Genomic DNA, 24073 nt, shown 5'->3' with positions numbered 1-24073 from the left:
GCCTGGTCGGTCATTTTTGCTCCTTCTTTTGCCGATCGATTGGAGCCCCAAGCGTATGGTCGTTATAAAATAGTGTGTCAATAAAACTGTTACTCCAGTGAAAGCGTTTGAAAGTGAGCACTCAAACGATGCACGGATGCACGGCGATCGTTGGCATAGTGTGATGCATTGGCGATACGTATTCGGAAAGTATTTTATTGGTGCCATTTCGAGCAAAGGCGCATCCGAAACTGCTCTCAATACTCGAATGATAATGATGGTACGAGCTCTCGAATAGGATAATTGGAAAAGTATTGAAATTCTGTGAAACATTTTTCTCACTTCAATCTGAAGAGGGTGGTTCACATAAAAGATTGAACATGTAGGCATGCTTAAATTGAGCCAATGAGATGAATTTCGATTCGCTTTGATTGCTTCAAGGCTAAAACTATGCCTTGAAATCCATCCCAGAAATAAAAACACCACGAGTTCAGGTGAGTGCAAACACTGCAACAGAGAACAACAGGTATGTGTAATGTGTTTTACTTGCGTACGGTGTCGTGGTCGCCATGAAAAAAAATTATCGAGGTCAACGGCTTTACCGAAACCGAAGAAATGTACTTTCAAAGTGCACAAAACGGGCAAAGTAAACAAGTTTTCTGTTGCTTTCATCCTGTGACCTACTTTTCGTCGGCTGTACTGGCGAAAAGAAGACACGAAGAACATTCAAGCATAAAACTGCATTCTTAAACTTTTTATGCGATTTTTTTTTATCTTGCTGCTAGTTGAAAAGTATATGAAATGTATAAAAACTGCTTTGAATAATAGTAGGGTTAAACGAACACATTAATGTTAAAAAAGCAAGTGTTTGTAATAAATCAATTTAAGATTTTATAATATTGTTCAGAAAAATGCCAACGTTTTCCGAGCGATTTTCTTGATTAATTTTAAAAGTTATGTTAAGAACAAAGAAATTTGATTTGTTTTTGATATACCAAACAACTGGAAAAGGATAAAATATTTTATTGGCAATCACGATACTGTACGACACATTAAGAAAAAATCAAAATCTATCACACTATCATACATATACACACAATTACAGACACACTCTCCAAAATGACACCGAATCGCACACCGGAATCTCCCGAATACGAAAGAGAGAGCGCTCAAATTCACCCACTGCCCCCAACACGGCCCCGAGCTGCTTTCTCAGCGTCTCAATCGAAAGACTTGCGCGAGCAGAAAAACGACGAACCGTCCTTCGACTAGGCAAACACATACACGCCTTGACGAACACAGATCCCCTGAAGCAGTGGTGGTAGTAGTCGATGTTTTCGACGTTCGACGGTGTTTTTTCAGCGTTTCATCACAACCAGTATAGCGGCATCGATTTTGGGAAGGGGAAAGCAGCGTCCGTTCGTTTGCAAGCGAATCTCATCGTTGCGATGGTGCCTTCGTGCTCAGACGCGTTTCAACAGCGAACCGGTACGGATTTACCATCCCCGATACGCAAGTCGCACGAGCCCGCTAACGGAACCTGTGTATTTGCGCGCGCCTGTATACGCAAAACTCCCGAAATAAGGAGCAAACGGGCAGAGTTGGACGAACCACTACAAAACCGAATCAGATATACAGTAAAAGTGTGTACGAGCGAAAAACCGAGAGACGTAAAAAATAAGAAACAAAAAAAAAATACAGAAGCAACCCACAGCAGCAGTGCATGGAGTTGAAAATGGATAGGAAGATCAGAAACCATCAGTGACCGATTCCGGGCAGATCGAGAACAACGCGGAACTGTTACTTTTTGCCGCCGCTTTGTTCCCCTAGAACAGTGGAAAATATATTTAGGTGTGAAAACAAAGTTTTTTTTTTGTGATAAACTTTCCAAATCTGAAGTGTTTCTCTCATTGGAAATCATTCATTCTGGTGGAAAACGTGCGGGCCCGGAAAAGTGTTTGTGTTACTTTCTCGTCGGCGAATGAGTGTATGTGTTCTGTCAATTAAGCTTCTCTTTTCGGGTAAAAGGCATTAGAAATTAAACCCGTAAGTGGTACTGTCGGTGAATTTGTGCAATTTCAGAAAAAGGCGGACTTCATTCCACAATAGAGGCCAATGCAGCAGTCGGTGGGTTGTTACTGTTTCACCGAAATCCACAGAAGAAAATCTCCAAATTGATAGCTTCCGAGCCGCAGTCGAAAATGCGGAAGTGATGACCGCATAGTGTATAGGCATTAAACGGTCGGGTGCAGACAAATGAATGTAAGCGACGCACGCAGAGGAGAAGTGCTATGTGCGAGGAGTTGGATGGCCATTTGTGAGATAGATAACACGTTCACTACGCCGAAGTACAAGTGCACAGTTGCAAGCTAGTTCAGTTTTCTTGTTTTGTTTCTTTTTATTTTGCCCATGTGAGTTAAGCTTTGTACAATCACTTTTTGATAAGATCACTTTTCTCGTTGGTGTTATAGTTAAATTAAAAGCAGAGAAGGATGTTGTACTAACGTGACGAGAAGTTATAAATAACCAGCAGATATTTGGAGAACCTGTTCCGTTAAAAAAGGGTTAAAAATAGAGAAAAACTAAAAACTTTCAATTGTTTTGGGGTCTACAAAAAGCATCAGACGGACTGTGCATTGAAGTAGTTAGTGAACAACATGACTGCATAATTTACATTTTATTTTTCTTTCCGTGAAAACAGCAAACACATTGTGACACATCAAAATGTACCACGGTTTTTAAGTGCCCAAAATTTCAAAGTGTTCAGCAAAAGATAAGATTTCAAAACGTACCCACGCAAAAGTGATGTCGCTAAGGAGTGCCCAAACATAGCAGCAGCGACATAGAGAAAAACATACTACAAACACAAACGCATACCGCAACGGCAGCAAGGAAAACATTATTTCACTTTCGCCGCGCAAAAAAAAAAAACCTACAGCTCCTTTCCGTACCTAACCGTTTACATACCGGAACACTTCGAAGAAGAACCGGTGCAACTATATTGCTTGTACACAGTCAGCAGCGTTGCAACGCCGAAGTGGAATAGCGTTTTCCCTTTCTGTGCTCCAACACAGCAGTCTTCGTGGACAACGTGTGTCCGTCCGTCTCTCGTTGCCCGCCCGCCCATCCCGTTCTCAACTGCATCGAACCCGTGAGAGACAGCTGATGATGGTTCTTTGTTGTTTTGGATTGATGCTTTGAACAACAAGTAAGTAGCAAGAGTGCAACGGGAGACGCTTTTTAGGGATGCTTAGTACTCGGGAAGGTTAGTGGTGATAGATGACGACACTTACGCGTCGCGCGGAATGGAATGTTTTGTTCGTTTTTTTTATTTGTTTCCTACTACCGCTGATGGCGGATGTACTGTACATCTCGAACATTTGCCGAACACAGACACACGAGAGGGTAAATTGTGTTTACGCATCGGTGATGATAGATTAAACCGTCTTCAGCGGGGGAAGGTTAGAGGATAAATGCCAAGCAACATGAAGGCTTCAAAATTACCATTCAGTTAGTTGTGCGATGAAATCGTAGTGTTTGGTAGCAAAGCAAATCTAGCTTGTTGAACATGGTTTCACAATCAAGAACTCAAGCAACGATGTGCTAAGAACATCCAGTTAAACATAACTTGATCCTACGTGAAAGTGAAGCAAGTTGTAGATTGCTCAGCCTCACACAATCATTATCAAAACCAGACGCTCTGAGACGTGAAAAATGGCACGAACGTCAGCCAACTGAGTGTCGCGCAAAAAGGTGAAAAACGACTTCTCGTGACTTTCGTTTACGTTTGACGGTGCCGCATGACTCACTTCTGGAAGTACCAGTAAGCGATTCGAAACCAGAAAAAGAATCCTAAACTTTCATTTTCCCTTGCACGCCAGACGGTGTTGACTGCAATCCTTCTTTGTCACTGGTTGCTTGGTTACTGGTCGTGCAACCACCGTGCATTCAATGCGCGATAGCTATGGAAATTTGAAAAAAAACCGCTTTTTGCAACTATCTCCGTACACTGGTGTTCGAATCGACCGTTCGAGGCGTACGAATGGCTGGTAAGGGTTTAGATACAGAGCTGCTTAGTAAAGGCGCACAAACGGAGAAGTCAATAGTCGGGTCTCAGCTGTCCAGTGTACTTCCGGGAAGTAGCTAGACTCGTTTTTCCAAAGAGCCACTTTTGAATTCAAACGTTTGAGATTTCCAAACGTTTTTGTTGTAGGTGAGTGTGAAATAGTTTACCTTTACACTTTTCCTTTCTACCAAAAACCAAATTATACATGAGCTGCATTGCTTTTGTTTCAAAAGTTCACTTACCATAATTCTAAACCATAAGTGAACACAATAACAACTCATTGAATACTCGTTAAGCGTACGCTCATAAGCTTTACGCTCTCGCAAAAGGCGTGCAAAATGCATAGAGGCGCGCAAACAAAAATGCACGATAAAAATCGAATAGAGCGGTGCCTGCTGCTACCTAAAAGCAATCTCAACACTAATCAGCTGTTGCTGCAGCAGTCCAGTCGTGCTTGCTACGGACGGGTAGTAACGAATGGGCCCCCAATTAAAACCATACCTTTGCGGACGACGCACCAGCGATAGTAGTAGCGCCACACGGCGGACTTCCTGCATTCATTTCCACGTGACGTCTACTCGCGTGGAACTTCCACCGACTATGCACAATCCTGTTTCTGGCCCAAGCAGGTTTGGGGTAAGCCAGGGGTTGGGTAAATAGTGGCAGCTAAGTTGCTCGTAAAATCAACCCTCCACGTACCCCCGGCTTACTACAGGGCTCAAAAGGGAGAAGAAAAACTAGGAAGTAGAAAATGAAACGTCAATGCACCACCGTAGTGGCCAGGAATGAAATGGCAAGAGGGAAGGAAGAAAGGAAAAATAGGAGGGGAAATAAACACACGCGCGAGCTGTACCGGCTTTCGTGATCTCGTGATAATGGCCATAAAGCGTCTCGGGCCTATGCCTAAGCCACGAGGTAGCCACAGTTGGCTCCGTCGCAGCCCTCTTTGACAAAACGGCAAACCGAACGACCATTTCGTGGAAAGCTGGTGAACAAGAAGAAAACATTCCACCCGCTACAGGCGATCCAGGTTGTCGGTTGTTGGTTGTTCGTATTCGGTCGGCTCGAAATGGCCACCCGTATCTTTGAGGCGAAAATGAAATGCACTTTTTAACGCCAAAATGCCGGCGGTATCGTTCCCCAAGGAAAGTGTTCATAGATAATCTGTTGTAACAAAAATAAGAAACGGTTCATCCCAACGTACCCAAAGGGGGGAGGGGAGGGAATGAGGTTGGCTCTTGCCAGCACTGAGCTGGATGAGTAACGAGAGAAACTTGTACCACGCCGCTCGCCAATAGCAAACAAGCAACGCCGCCGGCAGCAAACAGTATCCGGGAATATGAAATGAAAAAAAGGGAAATTCTCTGCAACGGGATTTTTGTACTGTATGAAAATGGCCCGAAGCAAGGCCGGACAGCAGGCAACGTTCCTCCTATCGAGGGGGATTCACTTTCGCCCTTAGGGTCTGTGTGGTGAGGCGATGCGGATTTGAGTAAGATTTATTAAGTCGAGTTGGAATTTGTTATGTGGCTATTCCTTTGCTTGGTATGCATTCCGGAAACAACAACTCATTTGATAGTTTTTTTTTTGTATTTTTAGAGCACTTCAGGCATAATAAGAGACTATGCATACTTACGATAAAAAACTACTTTCGTGTTACCCTTTTTCCTCAAATATATTTTATGCTCGACGATGGATGTTGTAAAGCTAATACCATTTACTCGCCATCCAAGTGCAGCCTGGGGAGGAAAAGTCCGACCCGTCGACTTAATGCTTACGCAATCGCTATAAATCGATCATTAGTTTGTGTTCAGCCGCTCAGTCAAACCTCATCATTTTCAACAATTCAACCAACCATCTGTTTGCGATGCCATCATTTTTACACAGTTTTCTGCCGCTCTCAAAATTATTCCCTTAACCGATGGCCAGCACTCCCGCAGCTTTCTCATGTAACGACGCGTATCTCTGAATTATTCATTGATGTTCCGTCATTTTTATGCGCACACGCGACTAGAAAAGAGGACGGAATTACTCTACACTCTACTACACCCCTCCCCCCCCCCTCTATTTATACTTTCTCAAAAAATAATAATAAAATAAATAAAAGGTTCATCCGTACACGCCCGTGCTTTACACGAAATAATAAAATCACCATTAACGATAACAACAGCTCTCGACCATATCGCTGCAGCCGTGAGGATTACGTTGAGATGTTGAACGAAATTGATGAAAAAATATGCAACCACAGTCTACGAACTACTACCAGGCACCGAAGGAACCTAAAACAGCACATAAACACACATTGATGGCATACACGCGCTCATGCACACTTTTTGTTATAAATGCTTCCTTCATAACAGTTTGATATGTGCTGGTTGCAAGAAACCATCGCAAAAGGCCCAGAGGCAGTCAATGTTTGTGGAAAGAAAAGAGAAATTTGGAATTTATTACCAGCCGAAAACGTTTGTTCCTGCTGATAGCACTCCAAACCCGGGCAAAGAGGTGCGTCTTTACAAGACCACCTTCAGTTTTTGTTTTCGGTGCTCCCTCTCCAAAGCGTACCCCCGTCGACCGTCACCATCGACTGCGGGTACGACTGCGCAACGTATATGGTCAACCGGTATCATAGGTTTGTCGTCCGACTTTTCATTGTTTGAACAACAAACTGTTGCCAGTGAACGAAATCGAAATCAAAAATTCAAACGGCTGCATCGTACGACAAACTAGCCCCGATTCGAATGCAAAGAAGTATGTTCCGAAGAACGAGAACGAATGTGGGTCAATGTGCTTGGGGCTCGAGGATTAGAAAATCCCTCCAAATGCCATTTTCGGTCTTCAGACAGCACAGAGATGGCAATGTGTGTCAAACGAAAGTGGGAGTGAAAGAATTCCTTCCAGCCGCACGACACGCTTTAGCATCGGGAATGTTAGGTCTGATCTGAGTTCGGGAATGATTGCGTGAGGCGTGGAGAAATTCCACACTAGCTGTCCTTGCCTGCATGTGGGTCACACATAAATAAATATCACCATAGCGTCGCGCGCGCAGCAAGTGGATAGGCAGATCGAAGAAAGTTTTCAGTACGCGCCCGTCGCCGGCCGTGTGTGGGTTCGGAGATACGAAACGTTTATGAATCGATGTATCGCGTGAGCATGTGTGTATTTGAATATACAATCTAACGGAATTAAGCCGATTGGCTTGGAACTGAAACGGCAATCGCACTGCGTTTTGTTAGTACATTTTCCAATACCTAAATGATGTACGTTGTTTTAAAGCCATGCCCTAATGTGTAGTTTTGAAGCAGCATATTCACAATAGAGTAAAAAGAGATATACATCCACACTGTACGCACCTGTAATTAGACAAGAGAAAAAAAGAGTGGTTTAAAATACTGTGAAATGATATTTCAAATAAAAATTTGAGCACTGAATACAAAAAATTATACCTTACATTGAACGTTTGCTCAAAAAACAATAATGAATTTTATGTCAAAACTCTATTTCGTCAACAATGGCGTTAAAAACAATTGTTAAAATACATTTTCACACGCTATTGGTAACCAAATTAATTATAAAATATTTTTATAATCAATGTTATTTAAAACCATCCTTATATTGACATATGGATTATCAATGTTCACTGAAATCTGCTTCCAAATTTTGAATTATGAAGTCGAACAGTTTTAGAATTGAGGTTGAAACTACAAAAGGTTCCAGTAAAGGAAGTTTTGAACATGCAGTTTCGGGCCAAAGCTCAAGACTTATTTATTATGAAGTGAAAATTTCACCAATTCATTGACCAGTGGCAAATTACTCTTTCAACCCGTCTTGCGAAAAAAAATGCCACCCGTGTTCAGATAATTGACCGTTCGCAAAAAGGAAGACACTGAATAACGACAAAAAAAAACTTGAACTCATCGCTGACGTCAACCGTAACGTAACACAAAGTTCATCCCGTAATCATCTGTTACGATCTTTACTGTTTAAAACGGCCAACGCCAAGCTCTGGTTCCGTGGACTCATGTTTTACAGGTTTTTAAGTTGAATGGTGGAGAAAATTCGAAACCGGGTTATAAACAAACCAGCTTAGAGGTATTAATAGCTGCACCCCTTCTGTACACCAAACTACCAACTAACGGCTCGGTCCATCAGCACCATTCGACCTTTCGGATGCGTTTTTCCATCAAAATCAAATTTTATTACATAAACCGTACGGTTTCCAATAGCTCACGTTGAGAAATGACAAATAGCACGTTCCATTTAGAGGACAAATCAAGAAAATCGTTGCTCAATAGGATGGCATAGCCACATCAGCCTAGCAGCTATAGTGTCAGCGGTGCATTCAAACCGAAACCACACAAAACCAGTTGGGTCAGTTTGACCGACTCGAAACTAACACGAAATTCGCATTAGATGCGCTTTTTTCACTCACCATTTAACGCTTGACAACATTGTACGGAATCAAACGACGATTGCAAACCATCCAGCTTAAGCGTTCTCAATCGTTATTTTGTGTGTGGTGTTGTTCCACATTATCAGTCGAGCGTGGCTTATTAGCCAAGAAAAATTAAGGCCCCAGTGTCTGCCATTTGCAATGGGTCACACAAAAAGTGTGTGAAATACTTTGCAAACCATTTGCACAGCCGGAAAAAAGCCACCCGTTGTCCCCCACTGCTCGGGAGCGAACTTCATTTAACCAATCGCGTAGTTTGTCTTTCGGGGCTGCTTCTTTAATTTCGTTCACACCATCGCCTCCAAAAGTACCATGTATTCGATAAATTTACAATTAAACAATGCACTCTAACATTCCCAAATTCGAGTGAAACATTTCGAACCTAAATGAAAGTGAACATTTTCTTCCAATTTTTCACCCTCAACCACAAAGCGCGGAGCGGGGCGTTAATTTGAAAGCAAACGCCCGATCGTGTTTCAAACTGCAACATGGAAAAATAGAGATAAGAAGAAACTTCAGCCAATGAAACATTGAAAGCATATTACTACCGATCATCTACCTTTCCATTCCGGCCATAAAAATGAAATACTCATTTACGACAATTATACCCAGAATTCGAGCGTTTTCACACGATCACGGCTCACAATAAAACGATTGAAGAGATTGCCATCTTCTTGCCACAATCGGCAGATGCATTTCACATTTCATCAAATCACTGCGTACGTTGATATCCAGATATCGATTGGAAGTGTTTTTGCTTTTGTTTCCCGATTGGCCACAAAACACAAAATGGCTTTCTAATGATGTGTAAAGAGACACATTACCCATCATTGCATACCGATCTAATGCATCGTCTTTACGATCGAATAATTAGCAAACAGTAAAGTGAGGTGAAAAACGGCGCAAGTGCTCATTTCGTGGGTACGGTTCCCCGCTTTCTTCTCCAGCTGCGCATGTTGGACCGAATCTTGATGGAAGCGGTACGATTTCGGGACGCACAACAGAGGCTGAAAACCGATCAAAAATTACCGCCGATTGGACACTGTCACTCGGGAGGAGGCGCCCAGACGTGTTGGCAGATGGTCGGCTTGATTTGAATCGGTTCTCTCACACACAAACCACGCAAGCGTCATCGCATGGTGGAATGTGAAAGTTGCGTAGGATTGGCCGTGCAAAGCAGTGCGTTGCGCTTTTTTTCCTCTTCCTCCTATTTCCGTTAGTGTTTTCGTGGGATGGTGTGAATTTGTATTGAACTTCTGAACTGATGATGATTGGCAGCTTCCCGAACACGAAATACTGTTGATGCTAGACGTTAACGATTTAAACCACACGCACAAAAACACTCCCATACTTTTATAAAAGCCCACCAGCCACACATACACACGCACACACACACACAATCCGTAGAAAACAACGCATTTTTTTCAGACATACTTGGTTGTTCTGCACCGTGTTTACAACACTTCAACAAGCGATTGTGAACTCATCATTCGTTTTTTCAGCTCACTAACGACGCCATCGACGGTAGGGGAAGTGATCCATCGATATACTTCCTCTCCTTCAGGCAGTCGTTGGGGCAAAGCTAATCGTTCGCCCGAGTACGTCGTTCCCGGCCCGGTCCCCCCAAAAGCCGACACAATCGCGCCCCAACCGCAACCGGACCGGGACCGGCCCGGCCACAAAGATCGCACCGGGGATCCTGATGCACCCGGTGAGCTGCTCCCGACGGCACCGCTGAGCAACGTTTCGCCCATCGCCAGCTACCTGCGGCGGGCAGCGGCGGCCGCCGTTCCCCGACGTCGCACCAAAGCCAAGGTTCGCTACGGGCCCCTGCTGCCCATACTCGCCTACTCCGCTACGCCTACCGGTCCATGCACCCCGGACGACTTCCGCGTGAGTGCCGACGATCCTCAGTGCCTGGTGCTTGCGCAGGGTGTGGGTGTGTGTGTGTGTCTCTCTCTGATGGTGTTAGCTTTTATGTTTGGATATTCTGTATGATTTTGTGGTTTCCGTGTGATTTTGGGAGTTTGTGTGTGTGTGGGTGTGTGTGCTTTACAATTTCTCGCTTTCAGATTGCATTTATCTCTGCCCGGAATGAGGTTATCTTCCCTTTTTTGATGAATGATAATCAGGTATAACATTATTTTTCAAGCGATCACAAAGGATTCAGAAGAATCACAACCATCTTTCCTAGACATTTGTGTAATCCTAATGAGATAGGAACGGAATGGCTGAGTTTGGTTGAAAGCCTTTGCTAAGACATTCGGTTTTGTTTCAATAATGATGTAAAGCCAGACGGTATTACATCGCCCCAAGAATCTACAAAACTTTCTCTACCGATCGCTGCAGGAAGCCTAGTAAGCCACAGGGTGTGCGGAGATACTATCACCACAAAGTTGTGTAAGTTGTAAATTTCATTCCATCAACTTCACGCAATGGGACACTTGTTGTGTTCGTAAGCGCTTATTTGATGCTCTTAAGTGAATGGAAACGCGCCGGGTGTGTCATCAATAAAAAAGCTATTTTCACCAGTACTACCGAGGGCAAGGTTTTGCAAAAGAATCCATGGCGATTTTATTTAGTTTGAATCTCACATTACTCATCGATCGGTTTTCGCACCGCGAATAGTCGATGCGTAGCAGATGAGGTTAGCGCATCTGCTACAGTGTGACGCCTCTAGCCCCGGCGAACCGCAGCCTGGTTGCGGGCACAGAAGGACTGCAGGGCACCGGACATCGGCTTGGACAGGTCGTACACTTCCCGCACGCCGGTGGTCGGATTGGTGATTGTCGCGGTCGCCGGACGTCCACGGGCCGCAGCGATCATCCTCGGCAGCGACTGGCACAGGCAACTGTTGTAGTCGCTGCACGAAATCTGACGAGTGTAGGTCTGGGCCGTGGCGAACGAGGCCAGGCAGGCGATGCACAGCAGCAGGATGCCGAAAAGCTTGTTCATGGTGGGTTCGTTTTGGAGCGGGCGAGGAGCACGTCGAGCAAAGGTCGGGAGAGTCCGGAAACTGAATGAATTTCCCTGTGGCTCGGTGGGATCTTTTTATATTGACGGTAGAATTACGCGCCTTCCGAGAACACTTTGCTGCGGCACACTGGCATCCATTATGTCACGCATTGCACGTCCACCGTCTGACGCATGAGTGTATAATGCTGAATAATTCCATTCAGGGGTTGAACTTTACGCGCAAATAAATAACAAACGTTCTGATAGAGCAGCAACACAATCGGGTCTTTAAAGACCTTCATTGTGTGCCTGGATCTGGTATTGCTACCGTTTTCGTCTTACTTTATCGAAGGTAAACGCCTGATACATTATATTCGTGCATGTTTTTGAACATGTACAATCCCAAAAAATCCCTTTAAAAACAATGAGGGCAACTGTTCTGTGCCTCAATTTTCCTAGATGCCGGATATCAGCACTTGTCTTATCAGCAAATCAACAAAGTCACCACAGATATTTGCAAAGAGTAAGGCGATTTTTTAAAAATGTTGCAAAAATGTTAATGGTCGTGCCTGGAAAAATGCTCTCTCCTATAAATACAATCCATACCCGGGTACTTCACTTCGTTGCATCTGGAATCATTGCGGCAACATATTTGCAAATTGTCACCTTGGTACAAATAGGCTTATTGTGCACCCATCCCGGAACTCGTTTCGCTTCGACCAAAAGGTTAGTCAGGTGAACCAACGAGCGGGTATAAAACTTTCGACCGATTATCAACTCAACCAAGTCGTCTTCGGAACTTACTGGTGAGCCTCACGCCCCGTACTCTGAGCAAGAACGCAACGTTTGGTACAGTTCTACTGCCCCCGTATTACCAAACCCCCGACTACCGACTACTCTCCCCAACAATGACTAAGTTCGTCTGCGTCGCACTGGTGCTGGCCTGTATCGCTGTCACGACCGTTCACGGTCAGTTCAGCACAAACGTACAGTGCACCTCGTTCAACGACTGCATCTGCAAGCTGCCAAAGATCATCGGAGCGGTGGCCGGACGTACTGCTACAGCGAACATTCGCAACCCGGCCAACGGTGAGGCGTACGTGCTGGACCTTTCCCGACCATCGCAGGCCGTCACCGACTACTGCAACAAGCTGAAGCAGGGACTTAAACCAGCAGTGCCGTTCAAGGCTATCAATGCGTCCAAAGTTGCCCGTAAGCGTTGTGCATTCACATTTCCTTTGATTGGTGGCACGAAGAACAATTTAAGAAACATATTTTAATCTGCATGATGGTTATATTTTTCCCACTTTTCAACAGAGGTCCAAGCTCTTCTTGCTCAACGTATGGCTGCAATGAGAGGTTAACTGGACTGGACGGTTACGTTTTTTCTCGACTCGGATTAACGGACAATATATGAACGATGAATTTTCGGACTAAATCAGCAAAGCGCCAAATCATGACTGATCATCGCCAGACCATCGGCCCGTTAGATGTTGAATGCTTCTAATAAATTAATACCATTGGCATGGGTTATTAAAAAAAGAAACTGCTTTGAATATCTTACAAACTAAATCGTTTTATTGTGCATTTAATTGCTCCTTTAACTGGACCCTGGCTGTAAAATATACACAATCTCAAGCTTCATCTTCAAAATTAATTCTACGCTCAGGCAATTTGCATTCCAAATCAATTTTCCCAACAAACCTTTGCTAGCTTTTCTACCATCGAAAGCAATAACCCTCATTTTTACAAGACGCTACTTTGCGCTACTACCAGCGTGTTGTAAAACAGTGACATCCAATTGATGCTATCGCGGCTCAACATCGTACTTCTTTGTCACCTTCACCGAACTATCACTTTTACTTTCCTTTTCCACGATACGTTAATTAAACGTGATCATTAACTAATCGGTGCTGCCGGCCACCGTCAGTGATGCCAGGAAACGTGGACAGAAGTTGTGGAAGGCAACGTACACGACAAAGAAGGCAGAGCGGGAATAGTTGACCCCAACCAACAGCGCCCGAGCCGCACTGAGTGCCGTTTCTCTTACCAAACACTTGTGAGCAGCAGCGGTGGAGCGACTGCCAACTGCCATGAAGAATTGCATTCGAGCCGCACTGTCGGCCGTTGCGTGCAATCAAACCGCAAACCCTGCTTGCAGGGGAAGCCGGGGGAGCACTGGAAAAGCCCGCCTTGAGTTCCTTATTGACATTGAACACATGATTGCTGTTCCCGCCGTCTCCCTTTCTTTATCGCCATTGGTTTGATCATGAAACGATTGCGGAAGGCGTCTCGCGTGGATAAGCTAACACAACGAAGAAGCTAAACGGGTGTGGGCAAGACATGCGGAAAAACACGTGCATACACACTTGCTGTTGCTGTGAATGAAGACAACATACTCGCAGCGAACGCAGCGTGCAAGGGCACTAACTGGGAGCGGGAGGGATGGGTCGATGGTAAATAAAATGCAACTTGCGGTTTTGGCAGCATCTATCGGGGATAAAGAGCAGCGGCGACGTATCGTTTATGATGGAAAGTGATAGCCTCTAAATTTCACAGCTCAATGAGCAAGTTCATGACACTATTTCATGCAGCAATGATACAAACTAGCGGTTTAGGGTGTACTTCTTTACAGAGCACATAAATCTCCTGCGGTGGATGTTATTTGGGTTGTAAATAAGCACTGTAAATGAGAAATTTGCATAGATTTATCGTTGGTTTGGAGAATCTATAAGCATGAAAACAGATTCTGTTATTTGGGAGTTATTATGTTCCACGCTTAACTAGAAACAAAGACAATACGACTGACCGCTAAAATTAACTAAAATAAATAAAAGCAGTTAACGACGTTTTAAAGGATTCTAAACCTTAAAATGCAATCGTTTAGTACAAACTCAACCGTTGTAGCGATAGCAAATGCTTGAAATTTGACAACAAAAAATGAAAGCACTTAAGTAGTGGCCTGCTTTATGAAGACATCAGTTGTGTTTATACAGTCAAGTATTTGTTTTTTAATGCTGAAATGCGTTTTAAAAGCGACACACGACGACATTGGGATGTTCTTTAAAATATTTTTTTTCGGCAAAAGTACAAAAGCCCCCATACTGGTGCTCTTGCTATGACCTACATCGCTTCAAAGCACAATTACGAGTCTCTCCCGTATCATTTGCTCCCAGACACGAACCAGCCTAGCGGTCAAGTTCGTTTCGTGTTCTGCTGCAACCTCCGAGATACCCACGTGCCATCGTTTTATCGCCACTAAAACCAGACGCCACGGATGATTCGAACAGCCGACTCTCCAGCCAGTAGCTTCATATCGTGATTGCAAGTCCCGTAGCTTCCCAGAAGATGAAGAAGAAAAAACGGAGCTATTGGTAGCTTCAATCAAAAACGAGTTTTTTTTTCGGTAGGATGTAACCTGCCAGACTCTATCGGCCGTGCGGAGAAGGCACAGTTAGGCTTAATGAGATTACGATTGCTGAAGAGAGTAATTATGATCGCCACCGGGAACATGAATAATCCTCGTGCCGGCTGAATGGCTCCGGTCAAAATAAACCGACCGACCGGCGTAGAGCAGCACGCCGACTGTATGGTCCGCCCCGTGGCGTACACTCCCCCCTTTGCGCAAAGCAGTGTGTATTATGGTGCGCGTGTGGTCAGACAGACAGACTAACCTGGTTCTGGTAGGCCATCTATTTCTGGCTGCGTTGTGTTAGTGTGTGGGTTCGTGCGTGTGCCATAAAAAACTAACTTTAACTAACTTTCTTTCTTTTTCTCTCTTCCACTCTCTCCGTTTCTCGCTCCCTTTCGAACCGACCGGGTGCCCTCTTCTTGCAGAGCTTTAATAAAATGGGCCAGGAGAAATCTTTGCCCTCCAGATGTACCTCCGCACATGACTACCATCATCACCACCATCATCATCACCATCACCATCACCACACGAGCTCGTCCACCTCCTCCACGACCTCGTCCGCTGTGCCGTCCCGCTCACCGTCCACCGCTTCGACGACATCGTCCGCTTCGTCCGCATCGGCCGCTTCCTCGTACAAAAGCGTCGAGCGGCAGACCAAGTACCTCAACGAGCATCTGTACATCAAGTCCTATCTGGACATTGAGGAGGAGGACCGCAACGCAAAGCTGCTGTTCCAGAAGGTGCGCCCCGGTGGCATACGCAACTACACGCCCAAGATACTGTCCGAAAACCCGAAGCAGGATTTGGATGTTTGGATCTAGCGACGGTTGCAGCTAGTTGCTATACTAACAACAACATTTCCTTGCACCGCGGTCTCTTGCAAACGCCTCAGTGTGAACCCGTCTCCCGGCAAACGTTCTCCCGGGTGCACACCTTTCGGCAGAATCAACTTTTCTGCAAATCAACTCGCATCAAGACATTACGACACAACAAAAGAAAACCCCCGCAAAAAGACGCCATCAACTTCCAGCACCGTGCAATGGCTCTTGGACTCGCTTCCGTAGCGGCAGTAGCTGGAGGACTTGCGCACACCCCTATCGCACTGCTCACACTTATACCACTTTTAGCTGTAGGAGTCAATTACTATAGATACCAAAGTGTGGATCCGGAGACGAATCCCACCGACCAGCAAACGGTAAGTTGCCACCGCTAACCCACCGCTACACCGTACATGTGCGGGGTCGTTCGTAACGTAACACACTTTCATTGTTCCGTTTGTTTCGCAGCTAAGACGATACTATGACTTCGTCGTTATTGGGGCCGGTTCGGCCGGAGCCGTCGTGGCATCGCGGCTGTCCGAGATCGGCGACTGGTCGGTGCTGCTACTCGAGGCTGGCGGTGACGAGAACGAGGTAACGGATGTGCCCTCCCTGGCCGGTTACCTGCAGCTGACCGAGTACGATTGGAAGTACCAGACGACGCCGTCGGCTGACCGGCGCTACTGCCAGGCAATGATCGGCGACCGGTGCAACTGGCCGCGCGGCAAGGTCATGGGCGGCTCCTCCGTGCTGAATGCGATGGTGTATGTGCGGGGCAACCGGCTCGACTACGACCAGTGGCAGGAGCAGGGCAACGTCGGCTGGGGCTACGAAAACGTGCTGCCGTACTTCATCAAGTCGGAGGACAACCGGAACCCGTACATGGCGCGCTCCCCGTACCATGGCGTTGGCGGGTATCTGACCGTGCAGGAGGCACCGTGGCGGACGCCACTGTCGGTCGCCTTCGTGGCGGCCGGCCAGGAGATGGGCTACGAAAACCGGGACATTAACGGTGCGGAACAGACGGGCTTCATGCTGCTGCAGGCGACGATACGGCGCGGCAGTCGGTGCAGCACCTCCAAAGCCTTCCTGCGCCCGGTGCGGCTGCGCAAGAACCTTCACATTGCCATGAACGCGCACGTCACGCGCATCCTGTTCGACGATCAGCACCGTGCGTACGGTGTCGAGTTCGTGCGTCACCAGAAGCGGCAGTACGTGTTCGCGCGCAAAGAGATCATACTATCGGCCGGGGCACTCAACACGCCCCAGATACTGATGCTGAGCGGCGTGGGGCCAGCGGATCATCTGGACGAGCTAGGCATTCCGGTCGTGTCGGATCTGCCGGTCGGCGACAACCTGCAGGACCATGTGGGGCTCGGCGGTCTTACGTTTCTGGTCGATCAGCCGGTCACGGTCAAAACGTCCCGCTACAGCTCCGTCCCGGTGGCGCTGGAATACTTCCTCAACGAGCGCGGCCCGATGACGTTCCCGGGCATTGAGGGGGTCGCGTTCGTGAACACCAAGTATGCCGACCCGTCTGGCAAGTGGCCCGACATCCAGTTCCACTTCGGTCCGAGCTCGGTCAACTCGGACGGTGGCCAGAACATACGGAAGATTTTGAACCTGCGCGACGGCTTCTACAACACCGTCTACAAACCGATCCAGAATGCGGAAACGTGGACCATCTTGCCATTGCTGCTGCGGCCGAAAAGTACCGGCTGGGTACGGTTGCGCTCGAAAAACCCGTTCGTGCAGCCGTCGATCGAGCCGAACTACTTCGCGCACGAGGAGGACGTGGCCGTGCTGGTGGAGGGCATCAAGATCGCGATCAACGTCTCGTACACGCAGGCCTTCCAGCGGTTCAACTCGCGCCCGCATGCAATACCGCTGCCCGGCTGCCGCCATCTGCCCTTCATGTCCGATGCGTACTGGGCGTGTACGATCAAGCAGTTTACCTTCACCATCTACCATCCGGCCGGTACGGCCAAGATGGGACCGAGCTGGGACCCGGGCGCGGTGGTGGACCCGCGCCTGCGCGTCTACGGTGTGTCCGGATTGCGCGTGGTCGACGCAAGCATCATGCCGACCATCATCAGCGGCAACCCGAACGCACCGGTCATCATGATCGGCGAAAAGGCGGCCGACATGATCAAGGAGGACTGGGGCCGACTGGTCGGCTGGTAATGTCCGCAACGCTATGGAAGATCCCGAAACCGGAATCGTCCGGAAGCTGAAGGAAACTTAACTTAACTCTAGCTAGTCAAATAATCACACACTCGACACTCGTCGATGCTCTGAAACAGGCAAAAGTGTGCGGCAAAATGTGTGAGTGTTTTGTAGTTGTATTATATATCGTGAGCGTGTTTTCCACATGGGTAGATCCGCCCCAAACCCTCCGAGACTCGCCGTGGTCGGGGTGGGTTCGTGGTGCGTTGCAAAAACTGTGAAGTTTTTTGTTTTAGAAAAATTTTTACAATTTCATTTGGATAACCTCAACTCAACCGCGCGATGCGCCCAGTGCAGATGGATAGGGTAGCAGTAGCTGTAGCAGTGGTGGTTAGTGGTAATACAGACAACAAGTGATCCGTTTGCTCGATAGCCGAACGTGCCAGATCGTGGGCATGCGTATGTATGTGTGTGTGTGTGTTTGTGTTTTTCCAAATGAAGCATTGTTGTAGAAATAATAAAAAGGGTTTTGTACAGTGTGGCTTAAGGGGCATGTAGCAGGGACATAAAGTAAGGGTGTAGCGAAAAGAAACAAAAAAAAACTAGTAAGAAAAACAACAGCTAAGCGTCCATAAGTGTTGAAACAGAATAAATCGTTCTTATGTACATTGAAAAACACGAAACAATCTGAAATGGAGCAAAAAAAAAGCGTTACCAACAAATAAATGGATTTGATAGTGAATAAATGATACCGGCTCAATTCAAGCTTCAGTAGACGTTCCAATTAGTCTTCCGTGAAGAAAATATCACTGACGTAACCCCCCGAAACAACAGTACGCACGATGACCCCGTTTCATTTTCCTGACCAATTCACCTTCGAACGTGAGAAGAGAGCGGGCCTCCGACTTCATTAAATGCGCCCAACAAATCACACCAATTAAAACTGAGCTTCAAGCACTAGAGAAAACGAAAGCCTGATTAGCCGTACGATCCACATCGAAAATGTGGGCCATACGTATCCGCTACACTCTAATGGATGGTTCGAGTTTCGTTTGAACATTTCGGTACGTGTGGAGGTGTATGATTTTCACCATTCATAGTTTGAGCTGCTCCATAGCTAAGCATTAACCGCATAATACCGACCGGGCAGGTGCGCACTTCGTTACATATTCTAGCGAGGAAAAGCGTATGTGGTGCGTTTTCGACGGTGAGCATTTATTGGCACCCTGATGCATTATCGGACGCACGGAAGGCTACCTATCAAAGATCTATATTGTCGTTTCTATTGTCTTAAATTTTACGATGCGTCATAGACTACACAGTCAAAAGCAAAGTACTGATAAACCCATTTCGGGCAACGCTATTTTATAACACTAACACGCGTTTTTTTAGAATTTTGTAAATTAAAAAGATGTACAGTCCGAGTTATGCGGCACTCGACTTGTGCGAATTTTTAGTTTTGACAGTTCATACGTCAAATTGGAAAATTTTCCTCCAACAATTTCTAAATAAAAAAATGTAGTTATGTAAAAATTTTGAAATCGCTCAATTCTACACGAACTGTATGAAATAAGCAATAATGCACATTAATTTATTAAATTTAATCATTAATACCCTTTTACCATCCATATTTTAGCTGAAAACATAAAGACAGGGGGACATTGCCCGTACACGCTAGTGTAATTTCGATTTTCACTAGCGCATATAGCGGCGGCTGACCGAAGCATTTTGCCAAATAATTTGGAGGCGCTTCAGAAAATATGTTATTTTTCCATATTTAATACTTAATTGGGATGAAAAAAGTTTTGTAAAAGGTAGATACGCATGCCCTGCACGCATTGCATCCATTTTCATTACAAAAAACGATGTAAAATCTACTTAATTTTAAGATCCAGCACGAACATTCCTCAAAAAAGCTACTACCAGCCGCCGCCAGATGCACTACTGAAAATCAAAATTACACTAGCGAGTACGGAAAGTGTCCCTCAGCCTTAATATTTGAACTACGCGATATCCGAAGGCGAGTTGTTCCTGGAACGCATTATTCACGTAATTTGGAGAAACACGGGGACTCAGAAGTCTCGCATTCATAGTTCACGTAATTTGTTCGTTACATATGTATTTCGAAAAGGTAAAGATGCTATAAAAAATAGCAATTTCCAAGTGGGATTAAGTTTTAATCCGCCTAAAGGTATGCAATCTGTGAACCTTGCATTGAATGCTGTGTTCATTACCCTAGCCGCAAAATTGAAGATTTCGGACGTCGTGTGGACGTCGTGTGGACGTCCACTCAACGTCCACACGACGTCCGGTTTAAGAGGTTACTCGACCAAGCGAACTTTTTTAGACGGGTTTTATGGAAAAAATTGTGGCGGATTTCCCAGGGTTGTTGTATCGAATAGCAGCCACAAAAAATAAATTTTATGGATGGCTAGAAAAAAAATCTTGCCCTCCCCCTTACTCCTTCCTGGTCGATCCCACCAGCTGTTCATATGATGGTGGTGGGAGTGATATCGCTTATCTGCTGTCTTCTTTATCCGTTCTACCAGATCATACGCGTTTTCAGTGACGTCCTTCCCCACCTCCTTCGTTCTCCCAGCAGTTATTGGCGAATGCTTGACCTTGTGTGAACGCGCTTGACTTGGGGTTATTGTTTTTTTCCTTCCCGTTTTTTTGACCGCTGATGCATTGCGCGTTAGCTAGAGCGCCGTCGTTCGAATCTGGATTTGATCAACGTGCAAGTTGTCGTGTGGATGGAATCGATTTACCGTTCGAGCTATTTTCCGGATCGATTGAATGCATGCTTCGTTCTGGTTTTATGTTATTTGTTAGTGCAGTTAGTTGCACTTGTGCAAAAAAAAAATAATTCAAACAAAAGATCATTCAATGCACTAGTCCGCTCATGTTAAGCCAACCAATGCTTAGTTAAAGTCAACGGAAGGACAAATATTAAAATGAGGGATTTCATGGAACACATATTGTCTTTCCATTATTTTTTCTATAATAATGTACAAACCCTCCAATCTTCTCCCACCCCTCCCTCCCTTCCTCTCTCGCTCCCACCGGATTGAAGGTTAGGATTTACCCACCATGGTGTACTCTTTTAATTCTAATTACCGGGGTGTACTGTTCGGAAGAGAAAAAGGAACGTCTCCCCCGCCTCTCGCTCGATGCTGCAAGCGAGGAGCGACCCGCCCCGGCTTGGCTGACGCATGCATCGCTCGCGTTGCCTGGCTTGCTCCTTCTCTCGCCTTATTTGGAGACGCATCATCGTTGCGGATGGTGCTGCGCGGCCATGTCGCTGCCTGGAGGATGGCATAGAAAGTTGTGTTCTAGCCCGTCGCTGTCCTGGCGATTGACGCAGGATGCGTAAGTGGCGTGTATGCTGCATGCATAGTGGATAGCGCTGCGGCTGCGCTTGGGGATTGTGGCGACCGGCCCCCGGGAGCCTCAAATGCCGGTGATGCAGCTGGTCCTTTCACGCGCAAAGCTGCTCCACGCGTCCCCGCATTTTATGGATGGCTTGGCTAGATTTGGCTGCCCCTCGTTGTCGTGCTATCCGAACACAACACAACAACATGACCGTCCTGCGTTCAAGCCCCGCATGATCCTAGTGGCCCAGGACTTGCTATGGGTAAACCAATCAGTAACAGGTCACGTCAACTCGCACGACTTAGCAACATGCTTGCCATGGGTTCAAGCCTCATATGGACCGTCTATCGTAGCAACGGTTAACTATCCGGCATGACCGCGTAGGTCGTTGCGCCAAGAAGAAGACAGAAGAGGCTGAGGCAGGCAGAAAAGCAATGGTTGCTGTGTGAAATAAGAAAAAAAATGGAAGCTTTGTACGATCCGCAGCTCATAAGATTGATGTGGACAATGTGGACAATACAGAAGAAAGAACATCGATTTTCAAAAAATGCATGTTGATCCCTTCCTGTTTGTCCTCCCCGTTCCTGTATAGAGCAGCTCCAGTTCGCTTCGCTCTCGTCCCCCATTGTTTAGAACCCATCGTCGCTTCGGAACAGTAAACACTACTACACGCAATCCCCGCTTTCATCTTCTCATCTCACCTCTTCGACTATCACCCTTCCACCCTTGCTCCTCCGCTCCCTTCCGCTCTTGTTAGTCCACCATTTATTTACTCCCTTTCTCATTCTTTCCTTCCCATTCCTTTTCTTTCGTATTGCTGTTCAATAATGCTAGCATAGTTTAGAATAACAAATGTAAACTGTATTTGCCGTAAGCCTTAAGGCATGCAATAGTGAGGTGCGGGCAGGGGCGGATTAACCAGAGGCCAAACCAAACTAAGCGCCCGCGTGGGGCCCCGAGGAAAGGATCCAGCGTAATCCTTCTCTGTCGGAACCATCCGTAAACGATCCAGTTCATTTGTGTCGACTCGAACTCGTTGCACCCACGGGTCGAATTGGCGCCTGCCAAACTACCTAGCGCACTCGCTGACCACATACTAGCGCTTCATGGAACCACTTGGTTGATTGCAGCCCGTGGCCGATAAGACCCCACAGCTCCCTGCCATCTCCCTGCTCTCTTTGTTGTACAGGTTATTTCGCCATCCCCCACGTACCGAGGCCGCGTGCAGCATTGCAAGCTCATAGCCTCCCGTACAAATTTTCTTCTTTTTCTTTGACGTAACGAACAATGCTGTAGACAGGGCTGAAACGGCTTCTTAACCTTACTCAAATCACGCTATCGGATAGTCGGTTCTTGCTATCTGGGGAATGGTCTGGATAAGAATCGATCTCGTCCGGTCTCGTAGGAACCGGTCTCATTACAGCATGCGTTCAATGAGTCGGGGCGCTGGTCGAAGAGAGCACCAGAGTGACGATGAAAAGATTGTAGCAGATTGCCGTTTGGTTTAAAGGGTATACAATATGCGGCATTTAATTGGTGCTCGACCGCATAAAAAGTTTACCAAAACATGTCCCAAATCTACAAACATCATAATACTGTGTTTGTAGTTATGCTAGTCACAAAACGCTTTAGGTGCAGTGTGGCACATAAACGTGCACGAATTGGTACATCATTTGGTGTGCCAGAGCCATTGCATCTAACAATTTACCCTTTAATTAACTTAACTTCCTTTAACGTATCAAGAAGATTCGCAGCCAATGTCACACACGGGAAAAACAAGGACAAAGAAAACTCCCTCACGTGCGAGAAAGAGCAGCAACAACCACAGATTTGCCCCAATAACTTGGTGAGAAAGCGACGGAACATCATCGTCTGTGCGCGAGAGTGAAACAAAAGACAGAACCATAATCTTCCCACCCATAATCAACAACCATAATTCGTGTGTGTGTGTTCGCCCCATACAAATGGCATAATTTTTATTTTCGCTTGGTCGAAAATCGCGGCGAAAACCCGATTTTGCGGCTGGGGTAGTTCATTCGTTATGCAGAGCTTTTCATTCATCCAAATCGGGGCTTTTGAAGAAAGCTTTGCAACCATGAGGAACGGCAAAAAAGTATCTAATCAATTGAAGAAACCTACCCTAGCCGCAAAATTGAAGATTTCGGACGTCGTGTGGACGTCGTGTGGACGTCCACTCAACGTCCACACGACGTCCGGTTTAAGAGGTTACTCGACCAAGCGAACTTTTTTAGACGGGTTTTATGGAAAAAATTGTGGCGGATTTCCCAGGGTTGTTGTATCGAATAGCAGCCACAAAAAATAAATTTTATGGATGGCTAGAAAAAAAATCTTGCCCTCCCCCTTACTCCTTCCTGGTCGATCCCACCAGCTGTTCATATGATGGTGGTGGGAGTGATATCGCTTATCTGCTGTCTTCTTTATCCGTTCTACCAGATCATACGCGTTTTCAGTGACGTCCTTCCCCACCTCCTTCGTTCTCCCAGCAGTTATTGGCGAATGCTTGACCTTGTGTGAACGCGCTTGACTTGGGGTTATTGTTTTTTTCCTTCCCGTTTTTTTGACCGCTGATGCATTGCGCGTTAGCTAGAGCGCCGTCGTTCGAATCTGGATTTGATCAACGTGCAAGTTGTCGTGTGGATGGAATCGATTTACCGTTCGAGCTATTTTCCGGATCGATTGAATGCATGCTTCGTTCTGGTTTTATGTTATTTGTTAGTGCAGTTAGTTGCACTTGTGCAAAAAAAAAAATAATTCAAACAAAAGATCATTCAATGCACTAGTCCGCTCATGTTAAGCCAACCAATGCTTAGTTAAAGTCAACGGAAGGACAAATA

General features: G+C 46.1%; 4 protein-coding genes across 25 annotated transcripts in view; 3 read left to right on the top strand and 1 right to left on the bottom strand.

Moving 5' to 3' along the window:
* Positions 1 to 24073, bottom strand: part of LOC1268733 (flotillin-2) — a 161293-nt gene that overhangs the window by 68183 nt on the left and 69037 nt on the right. The window lies entirely within an intron of this gene.
* LOC133391952 (knob-associated histidine-rich protein) lies at positions 815 to 15953 on the top strand. 8 transcript variants are annotated; one of them, XM_061649044.1, is made up of 4 exons: positions 815 to 2025; positions 2681 to 3187; positions 9998 to 10310; positions 15288 to 15953. In XM_061649044.1, exon 4 carries the CDS (start codon positions 15300 to 15302, stop codon positions 15681 to 15683), a length of 384 nt encoding a protein of 127 aa, XP_061505028.1. In that variant the 5' UTR covers positions 815 to 2025; positions 2681 to 3187; positions 9998 to 10310; positions 15288 to 15299; the 3' UTR covers positions 15684 to 15953. The 8 variants fall into 8 exon arrangements, with proteins under 8 accessions (XP_061505028.1, XP_061505025.1, XP_061505024.1 ...); XM_061649041.1 differs by lacking the exon at positions 9998 to 10310 and having other exon boundaries at positions 815 to 1966; XM_061649040.1 differs by lacking the exon at positions 9998 to 10310 and having other exon boundaries at positions 815 to 2000.
* Positions 12359 to 13022, top strand: LOC133391953 (uncharacterized). Its single transcript, XM_061649047.1, has 2 exons — positions 12359 to 12662; positions 12768 to 13022. Exons 1-2 carry the CDS (start codon positions 12359 to 12361, stop codon positions 12812 to 12814), a joined length of 351 nt encoding a protein of 116 aa, XP_061505031.1. The 3' UTR covers positions 12815 to 13022.
* Positions 15886 to 18611, top strand: LOC1271522 (glucose dehydrogenase [FAD, quinone]). Its single transcript, XM_310332.8, has 2 exons — positions 15886 to 16057; positions 16149 to 18611. Exons 1-2 carry the CDS (start codon positions 15902 to 15904, stop codon positions 17862 to 17864), a joined length of 1872 nt encoding a protein of 623 aa, XP_310332.7. The 5' UTR covers positions 15886 to 15901; the 3' UTR covers positions 17865 to 18611.

The sequence above is a fragment of the Anopheles gambiae genome, chromosome 2, assembly GCF_943734735.2.
Source record: "Anopheles gambiae chromosome 2, idAnoGambNW_F1_1, whole genome shotgun sequence".
NCBI lineage: Eukaryota > Metazoa > Arthropoda > Insecta > Diptera > Culicidae > Anopheles > Anopheles gambiae.
The sequence above is the reverse complement of the archived record's forward strand: the minus strand, read 5'-3'. Positions and strand labels throughout refer to the sequence as shown.

Excerpts from the sequence above, each read along its gene's own strand:
- LOC1271522 (XM_310332.8), top strand. The coding sequence starts at position 15,902 with ATGGCTCTTGGACTCGCTTCCGTAGCGGCAGTAGCTGGAGGACTTGCG. Across the intron at positions 16,058-16,148 it reads ATCCCACCGACCAGCAAACG|CTAAGACGATACTATGACTT; the intron begins GTAAGTTGCCAC and ends TTTGTTTCGCAG.
- LOC133391953 (XM_061649047.1), top strand. The coding sequence starts at position 12,359 with ATGACTAAGTTCGTCTGCGTCGCACTGGTGCTGGCCTGTATCGCTGTC. Across the intron at positions 12,663-12,767 it reads CAATGCGTCCAAAGTTGCCC|AGGTCCAAGCTCTTCTTGCT; the intron begins GTAAGCGTTGTG and ends ACTTTTCAACAG.
- LOC133391952 (XM_061649041.1), top strand. The coding sequence starts at position 15,300 with ATGGGCCAGGAGAAATCTTTGCCCTCCAGATGTACCTCCGCACATGAC.